Source organism: Erythrolamprus reginae, chromosome 3, assembly GCF_031021105.1.
Source record: "Erythrolamprus reginae isolate rEryReg1 chromosome 3, rEryReg1.hap1, whole genome shotgun sequence".
Taxonomy (NCBI): domain Eukaryota; kingdom Metazoa; phylum Chordata; class Lepidosauria; order Squamata; family Dipsadidae; genus Erythrolamprus; species Erythrolamprus reginae.
The window spans coordinates 4,982,222-5,008,915 of NC_091952.1; the positions used below are offsets into that span (position 1 = coordinate 4,982,222).

Here is a 26,694-nt window from a genome sequence, read left to right on the forward strand (position 1 = left end):
TGGCTATGAACAAATTAACTGCCTTGAAATGGCCCTGGGTTGGGCCTATAGGCAAAAAGGAGCTGTGACGTTCCTTCAATATACCAGGGTGATCCAACAGAAAAAACATATAGCCCCTCTCTGGTACAAAACTGAAGGGATCAGATCTGGTGGCCTAGAGGTTAATTCTCTGCCTTATAAGGCAGAGGCCTCAGGATCAAATCCCAATAAGGGTAGGGCTAGCTGATGAGGCCAGAATAAGGGTGAATATTCCTTAATTTTAAAAATTCAGCAAAAACATGTGAGATATATATATAAATTTGTTTTCGTAGATTTTCACGGGTACAGGTAAGGCAGAGAATTAGCAGTTGAGCTATCAGATCAGATCCCTTCCAGCTCTGTACCAGGGAGGGGCTATATGTTTTTTTTATGTCGGATCATATTCAATATATACCAGGGTGATCCGACATAAAGAAACATATAGCCCCTCCCTGGTACAGAGCTGGAAGGAATCTGATCTGATAGCTCAACTGCTAATTCTCTGCCTTACAAGGCAGAGTTCACCAGATCAAATCCCAGTAAAGAAGGGTGTGGCTAGCTGATGAGGCCAGAACAAGGCCGAAATGGGACCATCCTAGTCTCCCTTAATTTTTAAAAATTCCAGCTAAAAAAACATTTGACACATACAGAATATAGTTGTCGGCTATAAATATATTAACTGCCTTGAAATGGTCCTGGGTTGGGCCTAGAGGCAAAAAGGAGCGTTGACGTTCCTTCAATATATACCAGGGTGATCCGACATTAAAACACACACACACACACACACACACACACACACACACACACACACACACATATATATATATATAAAATCATTCCAAAGCGGACTCAGAGCAGCTAACAAATGTGATAAATACAATAATATTAATAAAATAAAATCACAACTACACAATAAAACCAATAATAATGATATATAATAAACTTTAAAAGAACCATACACACAAAGCACTCAGTCTAATTCCAGGCTTGCTGGAAAAGCCGGGTCGTAACGGCTTTCTGGAAGATCGGTAGGAAGAAATCTCTGGGGGCAGTTGATTCCAAAGCGTCGGAGCCGCCACAAGAAGGCTCTTTCCTGAGGTCCCACCAACCGACATTGTTTGGCAGACGGGACCTGGAGAAGGCCGACTCTGTGGGCCTTTGCTGGCTGCGTTTTTTCTTTCTTTCTTTTTTCGTCTTTTCCCCCCATTCCTTATTTTACCCATAGAGGGAACCAGTTCACTGGTTAAAGCACCAGGCTGCAATTCCGTTCCGGTCCTGCCTTAGACGGTGTTGTGGTTCAGCCTGAGCCAGATCAAAGACCAGCTGCGTCTCTGCTGGCTCCATGCCCGGGGGAGGCTGAGAGCGGAGAGGAGAGTTCTTGGCAGTCAGACAGTGCAGATAGCAGTCACAAAAGTGCAGGTGATGCAAGGCCTGGGAACCCTGTGGAAGAGCTCTCTCAAGCAAGTAGCTGTGAGTCTCTGGAGTCCCTGGATGATGACGCACAAGCTATCATTAGTATGCGGCAGAGATGCATAGCTCAAAGGAGAGATCAACTGCGTAGATATTATCAGCGGTGAATGAGGAACACCAGGGGGTTGGGTGTGGTCCTCATTAGCAGGGAAGGGTTTATAAGGCATGAGAACCATTCCGGCAGCGTGGAGTGTTATCAAAGGGGAGTTGGTGTTATCTGCATTTTCTCTCAGCATTTTTGTTCCTGGCTCGTGGCCCAGCAGCCTTGAAGACTGGTGGGAGGTGTGTGTCTGTTAGCACAACAGCCTCGTCTGGCATCAAGGATCCTGTGTTTCTGTATGAACAATTGCCTTCGTGTATCTATTTGGAGTTCCAGTGTTTTCCTGATCTGTAAGGACATTTTCTGTTGCCTTCTTTTCTCTTTACCATTATAAAACTGTGTTTGGATTCAACCGGTGTGTCTGGCTTATCTTTCTGGGTTGGTCATAGCGGCCGGAGTGACCCAGACAGAACAGACGGGTTTGCTCTTAGCACAATATCTTGCAAGGCAGCCTCTGTGTTGCTTCATTTGGAAAAGGCCGAAGAGCAAAAGAGCCATTGCTACTTTGTTCAGGAAAAGCCCCAAGTAGAGACTATAGATGGACCATCCCTGTGAACCTATGGAGAAAAAAATTGGATATTGCTTTTGATTTATCTGTAATAAGCCAGAGAAGAATGGAATGGAATGGAACGGAATGGAACAGAACACAATAGAATAAAAAATATGGAATGGAATAGAATGGAATGGAATACAATACAATAGAGTACAATACAATAGAGATAATAATTGGCACATATTAAAATGAAAAAAATAAGATAAGATAAAAATAATAACATAAAGGATGAAGGATAACAGATAACAGATAAAAAATAAAAGATAACACACAACACAGAACACACAAAACATAATAAAGTAAAACATAATAAAATAAAATAAATAAAACTATTCTCCAAAACATCTGTAGGCAATACAAAGAGCAGTGGGTGAAACTATTCACGGAGAGAAGCAACTTAGAATAAAGGAGAAAATTCCTGACAGAACATAATAATAATTTATTAGTTTTCTATGCCACCCCTCTCTGCAGATTCGGGGCGGCACACAACAACAACTGATCGGTGGAACAGAAGTTGCCTCCAGAAGTTATAAATATTCCAACACTGGAAGTTTTTAAGAAGATGTTGGAGAACCTTCTGTCTGAAGTGATGTACAGTATCCTGTCTAAGCAGGGTGTTGGACTAGAAGACCTCCAAGGTCCCTTCCAATTCTTTTATTCTACTATTCTCTTTCTGGAGGGCTCCAGGGAGTATATCACGTCCAAATCTGGAAACAGACACAGCTGTAGCTCTAACACACAGGTCCCCAGACCCAGAAGGCAAGTAAACAGACTTCACTCCTAGCTTGTTCACACTCACCTGTTACAACTACCCGAGTCCCAGGTCCTTTAAGCCAATCCATAGATCTCCCCAACTCTTTCTTCTCCTTCACACAGTAATAAATCCCCATGTCTTCCAGAGTAACATTGTGGATGGAGATGGAGAAATCCGTGTTGCAACCTCGAGAATTCCTTGTTATCCTTTCATTTATTTCATCAATCTTGGTATCTGCATAGATGAGCTTCCGCTGAGGTCCTTCTCCCAAGAACCATTTCACAGCACCAGGGTGGAGGGTGCTATGCACTTCACACTCCAGGTGGAGAACGTCCCCTATTCCGACCGAAACAGACGTCTGGGGTTGTGAGAGCCGTGGATCCTTGTCCTCAATACCTGGGAAAGAGGAACCCAGATTGTAGTTAAGCCACAGAATCCTAGGGCTGAAAGGGACCCTTGAGATCGTCTAGTCCAACCCCCTGCTGTAGCAGGAGACCCCATACCATTCCTGACAAGTGACTTTTCAGTCTCTTTTTAACATTTAAATTTAAAATTACAGAAAGACCTAGACAGACTAACACAGTGGGTCCACACCAACAAAATGATGTTCAACATCGACAAGAGCAAAGTCCTAGGCAGAAAAAAACCTGGACACACATACAACCTGGGAGAAACCCCTCTTAGCAGTAGCGACGGCGAAAGAGACCTTGGAGTCTTGGTGGATAATCAACTAAACATGAGCCAACAATGTGCAGCAGCAGCTAAAAAAGCCAACACAATCCTAAGCTGCATCAACAGGGGAATACACTCCAAGACCAGGGAAGTCTTAATACCACTCTACTACGCCCTGGTCCGACCACACCTGGAGTACTGTATTCCGTTCTGGTCACCACACTTCAAAAGAGACATTGAAACTCTGTAGAAGGTGCAAAAAAGAGCAACCAAGATGATTAAGGGACTGGAAACCAAGACTTACGAAGAGAGACTGAGGGAACTGGGCATGGACAGCCTAGAGAAAAGGAGGGCCAGAGCGGACATGATAGCAGTCTCCAGTGATGGAGCGACAACAACCTCTGGTGGCAAGCTGTTCCAATATTTAATTGTCCCTATTATTATCAATAGGAAGTAGGAAGGGAAGAAGGTAAGAAGGACAGGAAAGGAGGAAGGGAGGAAGAGAAGGAGTAAGAAAGTAGGTAGGGGAGAAGGGGAAAGAGAGGGGGAGTGTGAAGAAAAAGAAAAACAGACTGATTTGTAACAGCAAGACCAGGTGTAAAAATAGGTTATTGAATTCTGATTGCTTTGAAAATGTATATATCATTGATATATTCTTAAGTTATATGTGTTGATGTATATATGGAGATTGTGGAGAAAAATAAACATAGAAACATTGAAGTCTGACGGCAGAAAAAGACCTCATGGTCCATCTAGTCTGCCCTTATACTTTTTTCGGTATTTTATCTTAGGATGGATATATGTTTATCCCAGGCATGTTTAAATTCAGTTACTGTGGATTGACCAACCACGTCTGCTGGAAGTTTGTTCCAAGGATCTACTACTCTTTCAGTAGAATAATATTTTCTCATGTTGCTTTTGATCTTTCCCCCAACTAACTTCAGATTGTGTCTCCTTGTTCTTGTGTTCACTTTCCTATTAAAAACACTTCCCTCCTGGACCTTATTTAACCCTTTAACATATTTAAATGTTTCGATCATGTCCCCCCTTTCCCTTCTGTCCTCCAGACTATACAGATGGAGTTCATGAAGTCTTTCCTGATACGTTTTATGCTTAAGACCTTCCACCATTCTTGTAGCCCGTCTTTGGACCCGTTCAATTATGTCAATATCTTTTTGTAGGTGAGGTCTCCATAACTGAACACAGTATTCAAAATGTGCTCTCAACAGCACTCATTTTTAGTGGGATCACAATCTCCCTCTTCCTGCTTGTTATACCTCTAGCTATGCAGCCAAGCATCCTACTTGCTTTCCCTACCGCCTGACTGCACTGTTCACCCATTTTGAGACTGTCAGAAATCACTACCCCTAAATCCTTTTCTTCTGAAGTTTTTGCTAACTTTTAAATACTTTTAAAAAAGAAATATAGAAGTAATGGCTGTGATTTGATTTAAATTCCTGCCATCTAGCGGCTTAATTTGAGGGGGATAAAGTTGGTGTGAAGCAGCGTTGCTTCCTGGAGCCATCTGGATTTGGACCGGTAGAGCGATCTCCTTCACAGAGGGGCCACAACTTGAGACCACACGGGCTCCATCTCCAGCCTGGGAAGAGAGGTGAGGCAGCCTCCTCTACTTCTCCATTGTCCAGAGAAGATGGACAGGGCCATAATGGACTTCCTCATCCAAGCATTTTCACAGGAAGCTACTACTAACACAAAGAAAAAAAATCTACCACTGGTTTGGTTGACTTGCAGCCAGGCTCTTTGGCCAATTGGAAAATCGATGGTGAGACCACACTTGGAGTCCTGTGTACAGTTCTGGTCACCGCACCTCAAGAAGGACAGAATGGAACTCGAAAAGGTGCAAAAAAGGGCAACAAGTATGATCAAGGAAATGGAGCCCCTCCCTTATGAAACCAGGTTGCAACGCCTTGGTCTCTTCAGCCTTGAAATATGGTGTTTAAGGGGTGACTTGATCAAAGTGTATAAAATCAGGCATGGGATAGAAAAGGTGGATGGAGAAAAATTCTTTTCTCTTCCACACAATACTAGGACAAGGGGCCCCTCCCTAAAGCCCATAGGTAAGAAAGCGAGGACCAATAAAGGGAAATATTTCTTCCCCCAGAGGGTCCTTGGTTGATGGAGTTCCCTTCCAGAAGAGGTTGTGACAGCTGTCAGCCTGGAGAGCTTCAAGGCAGGATTAGACAGATTCATGGATGCCAAGTGTATCTTGGGTGGTGATTGAAAGGGATGTCCAAGTGCCGCCTCTATGTTGGTTGAGGCAGGCAGGATTCCCTTAGGTCCCATTTGTTGGGGGTCAAGGGAAAGGGAGGGTTTTGCCTTCTTCTGCTCAAGATCCCCATGGACAATTGGTGGGCCACTGTGGGACACAGAATGCTGGACTCGATGGGCTTTGGCCCGATTCAGCAGGGCTATTCTTAGGTTCTTATGTTCTTAGGAGTCCGAAAGAGAGCCAGAGGAAGAGGGAGAATCTGGGGGTGAGGAACCTACACAGGCTATAGATAAAGTGACCAGATTTTTACATTAGTAAAGAGGAACACCACTGATGGAGGGGGGGGGGAGAAGGTTTTTGATTAAAAAATTGGTCTATAAGGAGCAAAAAAAAAAATTCTTTTTCTCTCTATCTCTCTTTCTCCCTCCCTTTCTATTTCTCTCTCTCTCTCTCTCTCTTTCTTTCTCTCTCTTCCTTCCATCCACTTCTCTCTCTCTCTCTCCATCCTTCTTCCTCTCTTTCTCTTCCTTCCTCTCTTTTTTTTCTCTTTATTCCTCCATCTCTCTTTCTCTCTCTCTCTTCCTCCCCTCTTTCTATTTCTCTATCTCCCTTTCTTTCTTTCTCTTCCTATCTTTCTCTACTCCTCCCTCACTTTCTCTCTATTTCTCTCTCTTTCACTCCCTCCCTCCCTTCCTCTTTCCTTCCTTCCTTCTTTTTTCTTTCTTTCTCTTTCTCTGTTTCCCTCTCTCTTTCCCCTCTCTCTCTTTCTCCATTCCCTCTTTCTTTCTTTCTTTCTTTCTTTCTCTTTCTTTCTCTCTCCCTCCTTCCCTCCCTCTCACTTTTGAAAGTCGTGCTGTGTCATGGCCGAGTCGGGGGTAGGGCGGAGGAAGAAGAGGAGGAGGAGGGGGGGAAGTAGAAGGGGCTCAGCACCTGAGCATCTCTCAACAAAGGAGCTGGACAGAAGGACTGACAGAAGGACTGGGAAGAAGAGGAAAACTTACCCTGGGAAACTTTGAGCGAGCGCAGGTTCTGGTGCTGAGAAACAGGAGGGAACCAAATGCACCGAACTGCCTTACTTTTCCTTTTTTAAAAGTTGCCTGGCTGAATCCATGCACGCACACATGCGTGCACACACACACACACACCCTCAAACTGAAAGTAGAGGAATAAACAGAGTGAAGTATAAACAAACCTCTCTCCTCCCTTATATTTGCCTCCCATCCACCGGTCTGTTGGAACACACAAAAGTTTTGGAAAGTTTCTGGCCATGGCATGGCTGAAGTGGGAAGGAAGGGGCAGAACACACAGGAGCCATTGGGGGTTTGGGGAAGGAGGAAGGGGGAAAGAAGGGAGGGGAATTCCTTGTTATTCTTCCATCTTTTTCATCAGTCTCATCCAATGCGTTGAGGTGTCTTGGCAGACGTCCTAGGGCTGTAAGTGATCCTGGAGATCTTCTAGTCCAACCCCCTTCTGGAGCAGGAGACGCCATACCATTGCTGACAAGTGACCATCCAGTCTCTTTTTAAAAACCTCCAGGGATGGAGCTGTTCCACTGCTTAATTGTCCCCACTATTATGAAGTGTCTCCTGAATTCCAAAGTGGCTTTTCTCCTAGAAACTCAATGAAACTTCAAAGCTCTGTAAACCCCAAAACAGTAGGGTATTTCTTTGAAAAGGTAATGGCTTTGAAACAAGGCTGGTGGGGCACCAGTTGATTGGTTCACACAGTGCCACATCCTTATCTCCTCCTTCAAATTACCCTCTAATTGGAGGTTGCTTAGTGCCTACATGGACAACCACAAATAAAGGCAACTCTGAAGCGGAGGGCTGATTCCAGAGTCACCCACAAGAAATGCAGAACTAGTCTAAAGAGGCAGCATTAGATTAACAATATATAACAAAAGTAAAGATTGAACAGTATAGATGTAATGTTCAATAACAAAGAATTTAAGAAGAAATGTTGACAGCTTAAAGATGGGGAAATGTTATCAGCCTGTTAAATGTGATATGTATTAGAATCAAAATCACTCAGGGAAGGGTTTAGAAAGGAAAGGGGGAGGAGGAAGGAAAGAAGGGAAGGAGGAAGGGAGAGAGGAGGAGTAATGTTAGTACTAGGAACATGGTTGTTAGGGTTTGCCATTGTAAACTACCTATTGTAGTCTCTTGTACTATCACTTTAAATATTTTGGGCTAGTTCGCCATAAGAGGGCGCCAGTACTCCTTCCCTCAATGATGCTTTAACGCTCATTCTTTTTTGCTTTGCCTTGAAGGGGGAGTGTGTTTGCTTAGTGCTTATTATATTGTATGGCTTAGTGCTTGTTATTTATTTATTTATTGGATTTGTATGCTGCCCCTCTCCGTAGACTCAGGGCGACTAACAACAGTAACAAAAAAACAGCATGTAAATCCAATACTAAAACAACTATAAAACCCTTATTGTAAAACCAAACATACATACATACAAACATACCATGCATGAATTGTAAAGGCCTAGGTGGAAAGAATATCTCAGTTCCCCCATTCCTGACAGCAGAGGTGGGTTTTAAGGAGCTTACGAAAGGCAAGGAGGGTGGGGGCAATTCTAATCTCCGGGGGGAATTGGTTCCAGAGGGCCGGGGCCGCCACAGAGAAGGCTTTTCCCCTGGGCCCCACCAAACAACATTGTTTTGTTGACGGGACCCAGAGGAGGCCCACTCTGTGGGACCTAACCGGTCGCTGGGATTCGTGCGGCAGAAGGTGGTCCCGTAGATACCCTGGATTGTTTCTGTTTTGTATATATGTAAATAGTACTTATTAAGCATAACTAGGTCTTTCTTTGGCTTTACCACACATCCACACTCTGTTAAAATTCTCTGCTCAGTGTATGTCAAAGGTCTCATAGCCTAGCTAAGGTAGGTAGCTGAGAAAGAGACAGAGAATGTGAAGAAAAAGACAAACAGACTGATTAGTAACAGCAAGAGTAGGTGAAAAATAGGTTATTGAATTCTGATTGCTTATTTTATTTATTTGTCAAGCAAGTATAGAATTATAGTTTGTATTAACATAACACGAGTAGAAAGTAGTGAAAGAAAGGATAATAAGACAATAGGACAAGGATGGTAGGCACAGTGGTGCGCTTATGCACACCCCTTACAGACCTTTTAGAGAAGATCAACTGTAGACAATCTAAGGTTGAAGATTTTGGGGTTGGGGGAAGAAACCACAGGGTCAGGTAGTGAATTCCAGATGTTGACCACTCTATTGGTGAAGTCGTATTTTCTGCAGTCTTGTTTGGAGCGATTTATATTTAGTTTGTATCTATTACGTGCTCCTGTGTTCTTGTTGTTGAAGGCGAAGTAGTCACTAACAGGAAGGACATTACGGTGTATGACTTTATGAACAACAGTTAAATCACTTTGGAGGTGGCGTAGTTGTAAATTGTCTAATTGTAATATTTGAAGTCTGGAGGAGTAAGGTAATTTGTTTCAAGAGGAGGAGTGAAGGACTCTTCTTATGGAGTATTTCTGGACTCTCTCAATTGTATTAATGTCTGTTATGCAATGTGGGTTCCATATAGGTGAGCTGTGTTCAAAAATTGGTCTGACAAATGTTTTGTATGCACTGGTTAGCAGCTCAATAATTCTGGAGAAGAAGCTATGTAAGATTAGATTTACAACTCTTAGTGCTTTTTTGGCAATGTTGTTACAGTGGCCTCTAGCACTTAAGTCATTGGATATGAGTACTCCAAGGTCTTTGACTGAGTGAGAGTCATCTACAAGTACATTTCTTCCAAGTATGTATTTAGTATTCTGATTGATTTGAAAATGTACATATAGACTATATGTATATAGTCTTAAGGTATTTGATGTATATATGGAAATTGTGGAGAGAAAAAAAAAACCTTAGAAAAAGAAATGCAGAATGGGAGTGGCTTGAACGATCATCATTGTTCAAGTGAACTGTTAAGTCCTCAACTTACAACGGCACCAGTGTCGCTCTTTCCTCCTTCTTGGCTTCAGGAGGTTGCCATGTGAGGCTGGAGGGGAGCTGGGCAGGAGAGAGGGAAGCTCGTCCGAGGCCAGGAAGGAGGAAAGAGGAAAAAAGCGAGGCGCGCGCAGCAGCAGCAGGAGGGGAAAAAATAAAGAGCTGAGCTGAGCGTGGTAAACCAGGAAGTGACTGCCGCCGATCAGCTGGAGCTGCGCACACATCTTCATTTGCACCGGAGGAATTGTGTTGCACCCCATCCTGCCTGCTGCCCACCCTTGGGTTGCCCCAAAGAAGAGGGGGTCAACCTCTTCTCCAAAGCACCTGAGAGTTGTTGTGGTTCGCTCTGGCCCAGCTCCTGCCTCAGGGACTGTGGATGTGGGGGAGACATCCACATGCTGCAGGCCTGTTTTGCTTCCGGTGGAATATGCTGATGAAGGCTCATCTGACCCAGAAGACATGAGTGAGAGGGAGGAGAAGAGTGGGGCAGACAGCTCAGAAGGAGATCAATTATCTCTCTCCTCCTTGAATTCAGAACAAGAGTTAATGATACAGCCACGCATGCGGAGAACGATGCATAGGCAACAACAACTATCAAAGAAAGTGAGACCACCTGTGGTTGGGTGGGGCTGTGGTCATTAGTGAGGCTGCTATAAATAGCAGCCTGTGGGTTTGGCCATTGGCTGCATAGCTAGAGGTATAACAAGCAGGAAGAGGGAGATTATGATCCCGCTATATAGAATGCTGGTGAGACCACATTTGGAATACTGTGTTCAGTTCTGGAGACCTCACCTACAAAAAGATATTGACAAAATTGAACGGGTCCAAAGACGGGCTACAAGAATGGTGGAAGGTCTTAAGTATAAAACGTATCAGGAAAGACTTAATGAACTCAATCTGTATAGTCTGGAGGACAGGAGGAAAAGGGGGGACATGATTGAAACATTTAAATATATTAAAGGGTTAAATAAGGTCCAGGAGGGAAGTGTTTTTAATAGGAAAGTGAACACAAGAACAAGGGGACACAATCTGAAGTTAGTTGGGGGAAAGATCAAAAGCAACATGAGAAAATATTATTTTACTGAAAGAGTAGTAGATCCTTGGAACAAACTTCCAGCAGACGTGGTAGATAAATCCACAGTAACTGAATTTAAACATGCCATGGATAAACATATATCCATCCTAAGATAAAATACAGAAAATAGTATAAGGGCAGACTAGATGGACCATGGGGTCTTTTTCTGCCGTCAGACTTCTATGTTTCTATGTTTCTATTGTGGAGGATTATCTGATCGTTGTGTTTCATGACTGCTTTACTGACTTTGACCTTTTGTGTGCTGATTTTCCCCCGCTTTGAAACTAAACCAGGGCAAAGTGTGTTTCACTTTGTGAAAGAAGAAGGACTGTGAATTGCCTCACACTGCAAGCTAAGTATCTCAGAACTGATAAGGGACTTGTACAAATTACCAGTTTGTTTGGAGACGAGGGCTCTTTGCTATACCAAAAGAGGGCTTAGTTTAAGTGAATTTTCATTATAAAAACATTGTTTTGAATTTTCAAACGTGTGTGTGTCTGAAATTTGTACTTGTGAATTTTTGGGAGGATTCTACTAGAGAGCCCGACAGAACAAGAGTAGAACAAGAAGTAATGGGTAAAAACTAAAAAAGGAGAGAAGCAACTTAGAACTAAGGAGACATTTCCTAACAGTTAGAACAATTAACCCATGGAACAGCTTGCCTCCAGAAGTTGTGAATGCTCCAACACTATACGTTTTAAGCAGATGCTGGATAACCATCTGTCTGAAGTAGTGTAGGGTTTCCTGCCTAAGCAGGGGGTTGGACTAGAAGGCCTCCAAGGTCCGTTTCAACTCTGTTGTTGTTGTTGTTATTGCTGTTGCTGTTTTTGTTAGGATATTGAGGGATTCCTATGAATTATTCCTATGAATTATGAGGGATTTCTATGAATTTCCCACCCCACGCTAAAAAGGAAACGAAAAAGAGAAGCAACAAGAAAAATGAGCCTGGAGAACCAAATTTTTTGGAGGAGCTTTAGCCCCAACTTCCCTCCCGTCAGCTTCAGCAGTAGCTCTCCATGTGATTGTTATCTACGAATTGGAAACCCAATGAATAGCAAGGAGCACCCTAGGAGAGGCCACATTTAATTACCAGAAACATTGAGTCCCACATCTTACAGTTACTGAGACTAGAAAAAGAGCTGGGGGAAAAATCAAGAAGGGTGATTAAGGGGCTGGAGGCTAAAACATACGAAGAATGGTTGCTGGAATTGGGTATGTCTGGTCTAGTGAAAAGAAGGACCAGGGGTGACAGGATAGCAGTGCTCCAATATCTGAAGGGCTCCCGCAAAGAAGAGGGAGGTCGACCTATTTTCCAAAGCACCAGAAAGCAAGACAAGAAGCAATGGGTGGAAACTAATCAAAGAGAGAATCAGCCTGGAACTAAGGAGAAATTTCGTGAGATTGAGAACAATTAACCAGCTGAAAAACTTTCCTTCAGAAGCTGTGAATTCTCTGGAGGTTTTTAAGAAGAGGCTGAACACTACTTGTCTGGAATGTTATAATTCTCCTGCTCAAGCAGGGGGTTGGACTAGAAGACCTCCAAGGTCCCTTCCAACGCTGATATTCTATTATTCTTTCATTCTATCTCAGTTACTTCTGTCTAAAGCCTTTTGGCCTGATCACTCACCTCCATTAGTTGCTGAAAACAGGCTGGAAAGCAGAATGAAAAACAGACTGGCAAGGTAGATACCAGAAGCCATTGGAGGAGCCGGGTTTATTTCAAGGGGCGACAAATCTCGGGTCTCCTTAATTGTGGCATGAACCACGGTGGATTGTCATACACACAATCAGCTGCTTCTGCATAATGTCTGGTGGCAGATCTGCCAACTCCTCAAAAGGGAAGTCACAACAGGACACTGAGTCCACATGAAGTCTGATGCGCTTTGGGTTGTGTTACATTTTGGGGAAGAGTATTGTGCTAAATAAAGATCCACCGTAAATGGCTGATTAACCCCGAGTAGGGTTTTTCAAAGACTTTCCAAAAGGAAGGAAGGAAGGAAGGATGGAAGGATGGATGGAAGGCAGGAAGGAAAGAAAAAAGGAGGGAGTGAGAAGCAGGGGGAAAGAGAAAGTGAGAGTGAGAGAGAAAAGAATGAAAGGAAGTGGGAGAGTGGAAGGAAGGAAGGAAACAGGAGGGAGGGAAAGAAAGAAAGAAAGAGGGAGAGGGAGAGGGAGAGAGAGAGAGAGAGAAAGAGAAAGGAAGGGAGAAAGAACAAAAGAAAGAAAGAAAGAAGAAAGAGGGAGGGAGAGAGCGAGAGAGAGAGAGAGAAAGAGAAAGGGAGAAAGAAAGAAAGAAAGAAAGAAAGAAGAAAGAGGGAGGGAGGGAGAGAGCAAGAGAGAGAGAGAAAGAGAAAGGAAGGGAGAAAGAAAGAAAGAAGAAAGAGGGAGGTGGAGAAGGAGGGAGGGTGGGAGGGAGAGAAAGAAAGAGGAGGAATATTCTTGCAGTGAGAATAATCAATCAGGCAAACTCAACTAGAAATTGTGGGTGCTCCATCATTGGAGGGCCTCCTGCTCAGACAGAGGGTTGGACTAGAAGACCTCTAAGGTCCCTTCCAACTCTGTTATTCTACTGTTCTCTTTCTGGAGGCCTGAAGGGACTTGGGGTATATCAGGTCCAAATCTGGAACCAGGCTTGGCTATAGCACTAACACACAGGTCCCTAGACCCAGAAGGCGAGTAAACAAACTTCACCCCTAGCTAGTTCACACTCACCTTTTACACATACCTGAGTCCTGAATCCTTCAAGCCGAACTGTGGATTCTAACGAACTTTTCTCCTCCTTCGCACAGTAATAAGTCCCCGTGTCTTCTGGAGTAACATTGCGGATGGAGATGGAGAAATCCGTGTCGGAACCTGGAGATTTCCTTGTTATTCTTCCATCTTGTTCAACAGTCTCATCAGTTGTGTAGATGAGCTTCCGGTGTGGTCCTTTTCCCAAGAACCATTTCCCAGAACCAGTTTGGTAGATGTCATACACTTTACACACCAGGTGGAGAACGTCCCCTATTAAGACCGAAACAGACGCCTGGGTTTGCGAGAGCCATGGATCCTCCTCGTTAATACCTGAGAAAGAGGAAAACAGGTTGTAGTTAAACCATAGAATCGTAGGGCTGGGAGGAACAATAACAATAGCACTTAAACTTAAATACTATTTCACAGTGCTTTAGAGCCCTCTCTAAGTAGAATTTGTTTGTTTGTTTGTTTGTTTGTTTGTTTATTTGCTTATTTGTTTATTGTTAGAGTTGGAAGTGACCATGCAGGTCATCAAGGCCAATCCCCTGTCTAAGCAGGAACCCTATAGCATCCCAGCCAAGTGACAGTCCAATTTCCTCTTTAAAATGTCCAGAGTATTGGAGTTCACAACGTCCGCTGGGAGGTTGTTCCACTGGTTGATCGTTCTGACCGTCAGGAAGTTCTTCCTTATTTCCAGGTTGAATCTCTTCTTGGTCAGCTTCCAGCTGTTGTTCTTCATCTAGCCCTCCGGTGCCCTAGAGAATAAAGTGATCCCCTCCTCTCTGTGGCAACCCCTCATGTACCTGTAGACTGCTATCATGTCCACTCTGGCCCTCCTTTTCTCTAGGCTATCCATGTCCAGTTCCCACAGTCTCTCTTCGTAAGTCTTGGTTTCTAGACCCCTGATCATCTTGGTTGCTCTTTTCTGCACCTTCTCCAGAGTTTCAATGTCTTTTTTGAAGTGTGGTGACCAGAACTGAACACAGTACTCCAGGTGTGGTCTGACCAGGGCGTAGTAGAGTGGTATTAAGACTTCCCTGATCTTGGAGTGTATTCCCCTGTTGATGCAGCTTAGGATTGTATTGGCTTTTTTAGCTGCTGCTGCACATTGTTGGCTCATGTTTAGTTGATTATCCACCAAGACTCCGAGGTCTCTTTCGCCATCGCTACTGCTGAGAGGGGTTTCTCCCAGGCTGTATGTGAATCAACCTCTTGCCCACAATACTCTGGGTCCTCATTTGACCCATGAAGGAAGGATGGAAGGCTCAGTCCACCTTGAGCCTGGTGAGATTTTATCTACTGAACTTACATCTAGCAGTTAGCTGAAGTAGCTTGGAGTACTGCCCTCTAACCACTGCACCATGGGGTCTTGGGGATCTTCCAATCCAACCCCCTGCTCAAGCAGGAGACCCTATAACCATGATGATGAACCTATGGCACGCGGAGCCATATCTGCTGGCATGTGAGCGATTGACCTAGTTCAGCTCCAGCTGTTTTTGGCTTGCACCAATGCTCTGGGAGGGTGTTTTTGGCCTGTGGAGGACCTTCAAAAAGGTGGGGGAAGCAGAGGGTCAAGGGGCATCATGGATGGGGGCTGGGGGCAGTGTGAGGGTTTACATACACATGCGTGGGGGGTGGGGAGCAGGAGCATTGAATCAAGCTGTCAAAATTGGAAGCGCCATTTCCACCCCCGTCCCTGGAGGAGGCTAAAAGTGTTGGGTTCCCCCACTCTAATACATGTCTTGTGGGCACATCTCTATGGTCAGGTCACAAATTAACTGAGTAGAGTGTCACCTTTTGATGACAAAAAGGGGGATGTACTCTACCGACTATATAAACATAGCAGAGTAGATGACTCCTCCCTTTCCCCCCTTTTTGGCCTTGTTGAGTCTTCTTCCACCTCCTTCTATCTCCCTGTGTGCTCCATGGCTGATGACACATGTGTGAGATCAATCCGAAGACATCCCCACACATGGAAGCATGCAGAAATAATTATGTACAGGAATATAAGCATTTATGCCTGCATTATGTAAATGCATGAATCAACAAAATTGTAAGTAAAGATTGCAGTTTATTTCATCTTTATGAAGGAGTGGTCATTCATTACTTACAAATGGGATTCTAAGCCATACAATTGTTATCTTGCCATGCTGAATCCGCTGCAACTTAAGCCAGCTGAACTCTGCTAATACTAGTAATATTAATATTAACCGAAATACCCAACAAAGCCCAACAAAAGGACCCATTCTGGCTTCTGCAGTAGCTGTCCATGGGGTTCTTATCTTTAAACGGATTGGAAACCCAATGAGTAGCACATCCAAGGAGCACCCTAGGAGAGGCCACGTTTAATTAGCAGAGACTTTGATTCCAACATCTTACAGCTACTGTTATTGAGGCTGGAAAAGAGCAGGGAAAAAAGCAAGAAGGATGATTAAGGGGATGGAGGTTAAAATGGGTATGTCTGGTCTAGTGGAAAGAAGGACGAGGGGTGACAGGATAGAAGTGCCGCAATATGTTCTATTACTTTATCTTCTTTTCTATTATTTGTTAGATATATTTTACTATGAGTATCTCCTCTATAACCTTCATCATGTATTTTACTATGTGTATATAGATATATACCCACTAAAACCCTCATTGTGTATTGGACAAAATAAATAAATAAATAAAATAAATAAGATCGACCTTTTTAACAAAGTAGCAGAAAGCAGGACAAGCCTGTTCGCACTCACCTTTTACACGTACCTGAGTCCCAAATCCTTCAAGCCAAACTGCAGATCCCCACAAACTTTTCTTCTGCGCTACACAGACATAAGTCCCCTTGTCTTCCTGAGTAACATTGTGGATGGAGATGGAGAAATCCGTGTCGGAACCTGGAGAACTCCTTGTTATTCTTTCATCTCGTTCATCAGTCTCATCAGTTGTGTAGATGAGCTTCAACTGACGTATTTTTGACAAGAGCCATTTCACAGCACCAGGTTGGAGGGTGTTATGCACCTCACACTCCAGGTGGAGAACGTCCCCTATTGTGACCGAAACAGACGCCTGCGGTTGCGAGAGCAATGGATCCTTGTTCTCAATACCTGAGAAAGAGGAACCCAGATTGTAGTTAAACCATAGAATCCTAGGGCTGGAGGGGACCTTGAAGGTCTTCTAGTCCAACCCCCTGCTGTAGCAGGAGACCCCGTACCATTCCAGACAAGTGATTGTCCAGTCTCTTGTTAACATTCTCCAGTGATGGAGCGCCCACAACCTCTGGTGGCAAGCTGTTCCTCTGCTTAATTGTCCTCATTATTAGGAAGTGCCACCTTGTGTTCTGTCGGGTTCTCTGGTAGAATCCTCCCAAAAATTCACAGGTACAAATTTCAGACACACACACGTTTGAAAATTCAAAACAATGTTCTTTATAATGAAAATTCACTTAAACCTAAGCCCTCTTTTGGTATAGCAAAGAGCACTGGTCTCCAAACAAACTGGTAATTTGTACAAGTCCCTTATAAGTTCTGTGATACTTAGCTTGCAGTTGTGAGGCAATTCACAGTCCTTCTTCTTTCACAAAGTGAAACACACTTTGCTCTGGTTTAGTTTCAAAGCAGGGAAAAATCAGCACACAAAAGGTCAAAGTCAGTAAAGCAGTCATGAAACACAACAAACGATCAGATAATCCTCCACAATGGCCAAACCCACAGGCTGCTCTTTATAGCAGCCTCACTAATGACCACAGCCCCACCCAACCACAGGTGGCCTCATTTTCTTTGATAATAATCTCTCAGTTGTTGCTGCCTATGCATCGCTCTCCGCATGCGTGGCTGTATCATTAACTCTTGTTCTGAATCCAAGGAGGAGCTAGATAATTGATCTCCTTCTGAGCTGTCTGCCACACTCTCCTCCTCCCTGTCACTCATGTCTTCTTGGTCAGAGGAGCCTTCATCATCAGATTCCACCGGGGGCAAAACAGGCCTGCAGCATGTGGATGTCTCCCCCACATCCACAGTCCTTGGGGCAGGAGCTGGGCCAGAGTGAACCACAACAGTAAGTCAGACTGTTTTCTAAGGCACTCAAAGGCCAGACAAGGAATAAATGGATGGAAGCTGACCAAGGAAAGATTCAACCTGGAAATAAGGAGGAAATTTTTGATGGTGAGAATGATCAATCTTCCTTCCTTCCTTCCTTCTTTCCTTCTTCCTCCCCCTGTCAGAAGGCCATCTCAGTGACCTTATGCCAATCACTCTTTTTCAGCCCTAGGAAGGAGGCAGTGCCAATCCACTTCTCAAGAAGGTCTCCAAGAAAAAGGACCGCTCTTGTTCAGAAAGTTTCCCAGACTCCCAACGGACAGGAAGAGAACAGCTTGTCAGCAGAGGTCGTGGGAGTTCCAACACTTGAAACCCATGAATATTAAAGGATGCTGGCTGTGGAATCCTGGGAATTGAAATCCACCCATCTTAAAATGGCCATGGTTGAAGATACCCTTGTTTATCTCAACCAATAAATGCTCAGTCCTACTCACTGGCAAAAAGAACCAGAACACCAAATACAAGCTAAATAAACAAGCTATTGCAAACAACCCTCACTCCGTTAAAGACCTTGGAATATTCATATCAAACGACCTAAGTGCCAAAGCCCACTGCAACAACATCGCCAAAAAGGCTTCCAGAGTTGTTCACTTAATCCTACGTAGCTTCTGCTCCAGCAATCTCACACTACTAACCAGAGCATACAAAACGTTCGCCAGACCAATCCTCGAATACAGCTCATCTGTCTGGAACCCACATCACATGTCAGACATAACACTCTAGAAAAAGTCCAGAGATACTTTACTAGAAGAGCCCTCCACTCCTCCACTAGCAACCGAATACCCTATGAAACTAGGCTAACAATCCTTGGATGAGAAAGCTTAGAACTACGTCGCCTTAAACATGATCTAAACATAGCCCATAAAATAATCCTCTTCAACATTCTCCCCGCCAATGACTACTTCAGCCTCAATTGCAACAACACACGAGCACACAACAGATACAAACTCAATGTAAACCGCTCCCAACTCGTCAGCAGGAAATACGACTTCAGCAACCGAGTAGTTGATGCATGTGATTCATTACCAGACTCTGTAGTACCATCTCCTAGCCCCCAAAAGTTTACCCTTAGACTTTCCACTATTGACCTCTCACAATTCCTAAGAGGTCAGTAAGGAGTGTGCATAAATGCATCATTGTGCCTTCCGTCCCCTGTCCTTACTGTTTCTTTATTTTCTACCTGTTGCATGTTTTTTAATATTAAGACATTTACTTGTAACTTGCATATTAATATTATATGACAAAATAAAGAAATAAAATAAAGAAATAAATAATAAATATGCCTCACTCCGTGCCTTCTTTGTAATCCGCAAAAAAAAAACCAACCCAGAATTTTCTGCAGTGGCTCAGCTCTATACTCGAAAGCGTGTGGCGTCTTTCAGGAAATATAATGCCATAATTAGTAGTTTCCCTCTAGGATTCAAACACCCACAGCACGAACGCAAATGCACCCAACTATTTGACACAAAGATGGATTCACCGCGCCAGATGTTATTCTGGGGCGGCGCAAAGCGAGCTTTTGACATTTTTTTCCCCTCTCTCTTTTTTAGGGAAAAGAAAAAGAAGAATGCAAAAAGTGCTTGAAGCTTCTGGGTCCGTGGGAGTCCTTGACTTATGACCAAAATGGCATCCAGGATTCCTTCGGTTGAGCAAGAAATATGTTAAGTGAGTTTTGTCCCATTTTATGACCTAGAAACATAGAAGATTGATGGCAGGAAAAGACCTCTGGTCCATCTAGTCTGCCCTTATACTATTGTATTTTATCTTAAGATTGATATATGTTTATCCCAGGCATGTTTAAATTCAGTGGCTGTGGATTTACCAACCACATCTGGTGGAAGTTTGTTTCAAGCATCTACTACTCTTTCAGTAAAATAATATTTTCTCATGTTGCCTTTGATCTTTCCCCCAACTAACTTCAGATTGTGTCCCCTTGTTCTTATGTTCATTTTCCTATTAAAAACACTTCCCTCCTGAACCTTATTGAACCCTTGAACATATTTAAATGTCTCGATCATGTCCCCTCATGGTCCATCTAGGCTGCCTTTATACTATTCCCTGTATTTTATCTTACAATGGATATATGTTTATCCCAGGCATGTTTAAATTCAGTTACCGTGGATTTACCAACCACGTCTGCTGGAAGTTTGTTCCAAGGATCTACTACTCTTTCAGAAAAATAATATTTTCTCATGTTGCCTTTGATCTTTCCCCCAACTAACTTCAGATTGTGTCCCCTTGTTCTTGTGCTCACTTTCCTATTAAAAACACTTCCCTCCTGAACCCTTTAACATATTTAAATGTTTCGATCATATCCCCCCTTTTCCTTCTGTTCTCCAGACTATACAGATTGAGTTCATTAAGTCTTTCCTGATACGTTTTATGCTTAAGACCTTCCACCATTCTTTGGACCTGTTCAATTTTGTCAATATCTTTTTGTAGGTGAGGTCTCCAGAACTGAACACAGTACTCCAAATGTGGTCTCACCAGCACTCTATATAAGGGGATCACAATCTCCCTCTTCCTGCTTGTTATACCTCTAGCTATGCAGCCAAGCATCCTACTTGCTTTTCCTACCGCCCGACCACACTGCTCACCCATTTTGAGACTGTCAGAAATCACTACCCCTAAATCCTTCTCTTCTGAAGTTTTTGCTAACACAGAACTGCCAATGCAATACTCAGATTGAGGATTCCTTTTCCCCAAGTGCATTATTTTACATTTGGAAACATTAAACTGCAGTTTCTATTGCTTTGACCATTTATCTAGTAAAGCTAAATCATTTACCATATTACAGACCCCTCCAGGAATATCAACCCTATTGCACACTTTAGAGTCATCAGCAAATAGGCAAACCTTCCCTACCAAACCTTCCCCTATGTCACTCACTAACATATTAAAAAGAATAGGACCCAGAGCACACCCTTGTGGCACACCGCTTGTAACCTGTCTCTGCTCAGAATACTCGCCATTAACAATAACTCTCTGATGTCTATGCTTCAGCCAGCTTGAAATCCACTGAACTATCCAGGGATTAAGTCCAATCTTCACTAATTTATCTATCAGCTCTTTATGTGGAACCGTATCAAAGGCTTTGCTGAAGTCCAGATAGGCAATATCCACGGCACCACCTTGATCCAACACCTTTGTGACATAGTCAAAAAACTCAATGAGATTAGTCTGACATGATTTGCCTTCAGTAAAGCCATGCTGATTTGGGTCCAATAAGTTATTGTTTTTTAGGTGCTGATTTATTCTCTTTTTGAGTAGAGTCTCCATCATTTTAACTACAACTGATGTCAAGCTAACTGGCCTGTAGTTACCAGCTTCTTCTCTACTGCCCTTCTTGTGGATAGGCACAACACTGGCCATTCTCCAATCCTCAGGAAATGCTTGGAACAAACTTCCAGCACGCGTGGTTGGTAAATCCGCAGGAACTGAATTTAAACATGCCTGGGAGAAACATAGATCCATCCTAAGATAAAATACAGGAAATAGTATAAGGGCAGACTAGATGGACCATGAGGCCTTTTTCTGCCATCAGTCTTCTACGTTTCTAAGAGAAGCAACGAGAAAAATGAGCCTGGAGAACCAAATTTTTTGGAGGAGCTTTAGCCCCAAGTTCCCTCCCATCAGCTTCAGCAGTAGCTCTCCATGTGATTGTTATCTACGAATTGGAAACCCAATGAATAGCAAGGAGCACCCTAGGAGAGGCCACGTTTAATTACCAGAAACATTGAGTCCCACATCTTACAGTTACTGAGACTAGAAAAAGAGCCGGGGGAAAAATCAAGAAGGATGTTTAAGGGGCTGGAGGCAAAAACATACGAAGAACGGTTGCTGGAATTGGGTATGTCTGGTCTAGTGAAAAGAAGGACCAGGGGTGACAGGATAGCAGTGCCCCAATATTTGAAGGGCTCCCACAAAGAAGAGGCAGGTCGACCTATTTTCCAAAGCACCAGAAAGCAAGACAAGAAGCAATGGGTGGAAACTAATCAAAGAGAGAAGCAACGTGGAACTAAGGAGACATTTCCTGAGATTGAGAACAATTGACCAGTGGAAACACCTGCCTTCAAAAGTTGTGAATTCTCCAACACAGGAGGTTTTTAAGAAGAGACTGGACAGCTCCTTGTCTGGAATGGTAGATTTATCCTCCTTGAACAGGGGGTTGGACTAGAAGACCTTCAAGGTCCCTTCCAACGCTGTTATTCTGTTATTCGTTCATTCACTATCTTCAGTTTCAGCTTTATTCTTTGACTACTTTAGCTTCACCTACAACAACACATGAGCACACAAAAGAAACAAACTTAAAGTAAACTGCTCTAAACCCGACTGCAGGAAACCCATCATTAAAAGCAAACATACAAACAATCATACCATGTATAAACGGTATAGGCCCGGGGGAGATGTCTCAATTCCTCCATGCCTGATGGCAGAGGTGGGTTTTAAGAAGTTTGAGAAAGGCAAGGAGGGTGGGGGCAGTTCTAATCTCCGGGGGGGAGCTGGTTCCAGAGGGTCAGGGCCACCACAGAGAAGGTTCTTCCCCTGGGTCCTGCCAAATGGCATTGTTTAGTTGACAGGACCCGGAGAAGGCCAACTCTGTGGGAATTAACCGGTTGCTGGGATTCATGCGGCAATCAATCAATCAATCAATCAATCAATCAATCAATCAATCAATTCTCCTAGAGCAGGAGGTTGGACTAGAAGACCTCCAAGGTCCCCTCTAATGCTGTTATTCTGTTATTCTTTCATTCACTATCTCAGTTACTTCTGCCAAAAGCCTTTTGGCCTGATCACTCACCTCTGGTTCTTGCTGAAGACAGGCTGGAAAGCACAAGGAAAAACAGACCGGAAATGAAGGTACCAGAAGCCATTGGAGGAGTCGGTTTATTTCAAAGAGCGACAAATCTTGGGGCTCCTGAATTGTGGCTTGAACTGGCCTGGATTGTCATCCACACAATCAGTTGCTTCTGCTTAGTGTCCGGCTGCAGACCTGCCAACTCCTCAAAAGGGAAGCCACAACAGGAAACTGATTTCACATGAAGTGTGATGCGTTTTGGGTTGTGTTACATTCCGAGGAAGAATACTATAGTAAAATAAAGAAAAATGCCTTATAAATAGCTGAATATTTTACGGAAGTGGGTTTCATAATGTTCTGACCAGTTCTGGAGAATCAGTAGTGGAAATTTTGAGTAGTTTTGAGAACTGGAGAGAATATCACCTCTCACTGGTCCCTCCCCATCTATTCTCTGCCTCCCAAATCCCAGCTGATTGGAGGAAATGGGGATTTTGCAGGATCCTTCCCTGCCATGCCCACCAAGGCATGTCCACAGAACCGGTAGTAAAAAATTTGAATCCCACCACTGGTAGATGATAGATGATAAATGATTCGTGGATAGATGATAGATGGATACATGATTGATAGATGGATTGATTGATGGATGGATAGTGCTCTGGTAGAATCCTCCCAAAAATGCACAGATACAATTTCAGACACACACACGTTTGAAAATTCGAAACAATGTTCTTTATACTGAAAATGCAAATAAACAGAGCACTCTTTTTGTATAGCAAAGAGCACTCATCTCCAAACAAACTGGTAATTTGTACAAGTCCCTTATCAGTTCTGTGATACTTAGCTTGCAGCTGTGAGGCAATTCACAGTCCTTCTTCTTTCACAAAGTGAAACACCCTTTGCCCTGGTTTAGTTTCAAAGTGGGGAAAAATCAGCACACAAAAGGTCAAAGTCAGTAAAGCAGTCACGAAACACAACGATCAGATAATCCTCCACAATGGCCAAACCCACAGGCTGCTCTTTATAGCAGCCTCACTAATGACCACAGCCCCACCCAACCACAGGTGGCCTCATTTTCTTTGATAATAATCTCTCAGTTGTTGCTGCCTATGCATCGCTCTCCGCATGCGTGGCTGTATCATTAACTCTTGTTCCGAATCCAAGGAGGAGCTAGATAATTGATCTCCTTCTGAGCTGTCTGCCACACTCTCCTCCTCCCTGTCACTCATGTCTTCTTGGTCAGAGGAGCCTTCATCAGCAGATTCCACCAGGGGGACAAAACAGGCCTGCAGCATGTGGATGTCTCCCCCACATCCACAGTCCTTGGGGCAGGAAATGGGCCAGAGCTAACCACAACAAAAACTTTTCCCAAGTCTCTGTATTCCAAGAGCACCTTCAGGAGATCTGCCCTTCCAATACAGAGACTTGGGATGTAATCTAAGGCAGTGTTTCCCAACCTTTTTTGAGCCGCGGCACATTATTCATATTTTCAAAATCCTGGGGAACATTGAAAGGGGGGGTGGGGGGTGGGCTAAAGAAAAGTTTGGACAAAAAAACCCTCTCTCTTCCTCCCTTTCGCTCTATTTCTCCCTCTTTCTCTCTTTTCCTTCCTTCCCTTCTTTCTCTCTCTCCATCCCTCTTTCTTTCTTCCTCTCTTTTTTGCTCTTTCTCTCTCCCTCCTTCCCTTCCTCTGTCTTTCTCTCTCTCTTGCTATCTCTTTCTTGCTTTTTTCTCTCTTTCTTGCTCTCTCTCTCTCTTTCACTGTCTCTTGCTATATGTCTCTTTCTTTGCCTCTCTTGCTATCTCTCTGTCTCTCTTGCTATGTCTCTCTTTCTTTCTTTCTCTCTCTCTGCCTCTCTTGCTATGTCTCTTTCTCTCTTGCTATGTCTCTCTTTCTTTCTCTTTCTCTCTCTGCCTCTCTTGCTATGTCTCTCTTTCTCTCTTGCTATGTCTCTCTTTCTCTCTTGCTATGTCTCTCTTTCTTTCTCTTTCTCTCTCTGCCTCTCTTGCTATGTCTCTCTTTCTCTCTTGCTATGTCTCTCTTTCTTTCTCTCTCTCTGCCTCTCTTGCTATGTCTCTCTTTCTTTCTCTCTCTCTGCCTCTCTTGCTATGTCTCTCTTTCTCTGCCTCTCTTGCTGCCTCTCTTTCTCTCTCTGTCTCTTTCTCTGCCTCTCTTGCTGTCTCTCTCTCTGCCTCTCTTATATGTCTCTCTTTCTTTCTCTCTCTCTCTCTCAGCTGACTGCAAGCGGGAGCCCTGACGGCAGCTGGACGTGCTGTTGGACGCCGTATATGCCAAGCCCGCAGCGCCAGCAGTACGGCGTCCAGCAGCACGTCCAATCGCCACCGTCAGGGCTCCCACTTGCAGTCAGCTGAGAGAGAGAGAGAGAGCTCCCGCCGCCTGGAGCTCCCTCTCGCCGCCGCCATCTCCCCGCGACTGCCTGCGGCCGCTGCAACCCCCCCCCCGCTCCCCCCGCCAGTGCCCTCCCGCCGGGCCCCAAAGGACACTTGCCGCCGACGCCAGGGCCCGGCGGGAGGGCACTGGCGGGGGAACCGGGGGGGTGCGGCTGCAGCTGGGAAAGGGAAAGGCGCAGGGAGGGAAGGCGCAGGGAGGGAAGCTGCCTGCCCGCCTGCCTCGGGGAGCCGCGCTTGCAGCCGCAAACCAAAAGGGCAACCCCCGCGCACTCCCCAGCCCCGGCCCGCCTCTGCGCCCCCGCCCGGCCCGCGCTCTCTCCTGTCCTCTCCTGCCCGATGTTGTGGTTTCCGGCGCTCTCCTGCTGGGCCCCAAAGAAGGAAGGCGGGAAAAAGGCACGAAGAACGAAGCTCTCCTTCTTCTTCCTGCCTTCCTTCTTTGGGGCTCAGCAGGAGAGCGCCAGAAACCGCGGCATCGGGCAGGAGCCGGGGGACAGCTGCGAGCGGGCGCTCCAGGTCGGCACCGGCAGCGCCCCGCCCAGCTGGAGCTTCCGTAGCTCTGCGGCACACCTGGCAGTGTCTCGCGGCACACTATTGTGCCGCGGCACACCGGTTGGGAAACGCTGATCTAAGGGACTCAGAGTTAGAACTGTTGTCAGCGAACCAAATAGCATCTGAGAAATAAATCAATTCCATGCCTGTGCTTCTCGCAGGATACGATTTATTAACAGCCATATCTGGATTCGATTTGAATCATTCCAACTCTGAATCCCTTAGATTACACCCGGGTCAAAACCTCATATCACATCTCCACACCCTAAGTGCAATCACGAAGACCAATCCTATGCAGGATTCCTGATTCCTTCCTGTATTTGTTACTATGGCATCTGCAGAAAGGAATATGTGGTGGTATATACATACCCCCAAGAACCAAGACACAGAACAGGACAATGGCATCGCCCTCCTCCCTTACATCAAAGGCATCACAGATAAAATCAGCAAAATTCTCCGCAAACACAACATCAAGACAGCCTTTGGTACAGGTAAAAAAATAGCCAACATCCTAAGAAACCCCAAAGACACTATCCAGCTAGAAAACCAGGGAGTTTATCAAATACCATATAAAATCTGCCCAGCCACATATATTGGACAAACTAACAGGAGAGTAAATGCACGTGTTGCAGAACATAAGAATGCATTAAGGAAAAAAGAAAAAAACCTCCTCCCTTTTCCAACACTTCAAAACTACAGGACATGAAATTGATTTTGACAGTACCAAATTAATTTCCAAAACAGAACAGTACAGCAAAAGAATAATCATGGAAGCCATCGAGATAGAAAAACATCCCCAAAATATGAACAAGCGGGATGATACCTCCCGCCTACCAGACATCTGGAAACCCGCCCTCAAACGTATCCCAGGCATAGAAACTGAAACCAGACTCAGAACACACATTACACAACAATCAAGTAGCCTGCAAGCTCCAACTACTCAGGATATCACGCCTAATCCACAACCGTTAACTAATCAGCATACCTCAGTTACATCAACGACCCCAGGTGTTACCCCACTGACTCACCAGGAAGTTCAGCAGGCAATTGCTGAGCCATCAAACCACACCCAGCCACCAGTATTTATAGAAGGAAGGCAGCTCAGGTCTCGCTGTGTTCGCCCTAGAACAAGGACAGAAGCACCAGCCTGAAGATGACGAGAGGGACCTCGTCGAAACGTCGCCACAAATTTCCAAATCCTACATGGGAAGAAACCCGAATATACCAAGACCATCATACCTGTACCCGTGAAAATCTACGAAAACACACACACACACACACACACACACGTGTGTGTG

General features: G+C 44.4%; 2 protein-coding genes across 2 annotated transcripts; both read right to left on the minus strand.

The window, feature by feature from the left end:
• Positions 1-1,254: 1,254 nt before the first annotated feature.
• LOC139163476 (tyrosine-protein phosphatase non-receptor type substrate 1-like) lies at positions 1,255-22,688 on the minus strand. Its single transcript, XM_070744275.1, has 4 exons — positions 22,442-22,688; positions 2,941-3,291; positions 2,006-2,145; positions 1,255-1,374 (listed from the first exon to the last, which is right to left on the minus strand). Exons 1-4 carry the CDS (start codon positions 22,512-22,514, stop codon positions 1,255-1,257), a joined length of 684 nt encoding a protein of 227 aa, XP_070600376.1. The 5' UTR covers positions 22,515-22,688.
• LOC139163431 (signal-regulatory protein beta-2-like) lies at positions 11,697-16,859 on the minus strand. Its single transcript, XM_070744233.1, has 4 exons — positions 16,751-16,859; positions 16,300-16,650; positions 13,547-13,897; positions 11,697-11,737 (listed from the first exon to the last, which is right to left on the minus strand). The coding sequence occupies exons 1-4, from the start codon at positions 16,857-16,859 to the stop codon at positions 11,697-11,699; spliced, it is 852 nt and encodes a 283-aa protein (XP_070600334.1).
• Positions 22,689-26,694: the final 4,006 nt, after the last annotated feature.

Bases quoted from the DNA above. Each gene is read 5' to 3' on its own strand.
- LOC139163431 (XM_070744233.1), bottom strand. From the start codon at position 16,859: ATGAGGACAATTAAGCAGAGGAACAGCTTGCCACCAGAGGTTGTGGGC. The intron at 16,651-16,750 runs GTCTCCTGCTAC...CCTCTTTCTCAG, and splicing joins CTTGTCTGGAATGGTACGGG to GTATTGAGAACAAGGATCCA. The intron at 13,898-16,299 runs GTGAGTGCGAAC...CCTCTTTCTCAG, and splicing joins GACTCAGGTACGTGTAAAAG to GTATTAACGAGGAGGATCCA.
- LOC139163476 (XM_070744275.1), bottom strand. From the start codon at position 22,514: ATGGCTTCTGGTACCTTCATTTCCGGTCTGTTTTTCCTTGTGCTTTCC. The intron at 3,292-22,441 runs GTGAGTGATCAG...CCTCTTTCCCAG, and splicing joins GTCTTCAGCAAGAACCAGAG to GTATTGAGGACAAGGATCCA. The intron at 2,146-2,940 runs GTGAGTGTGAAC...TTTTCTCCATAG, and splicing joins GACTCGGGTAGTTGTAACAG to GTTCACAGGGATGGTCCATC.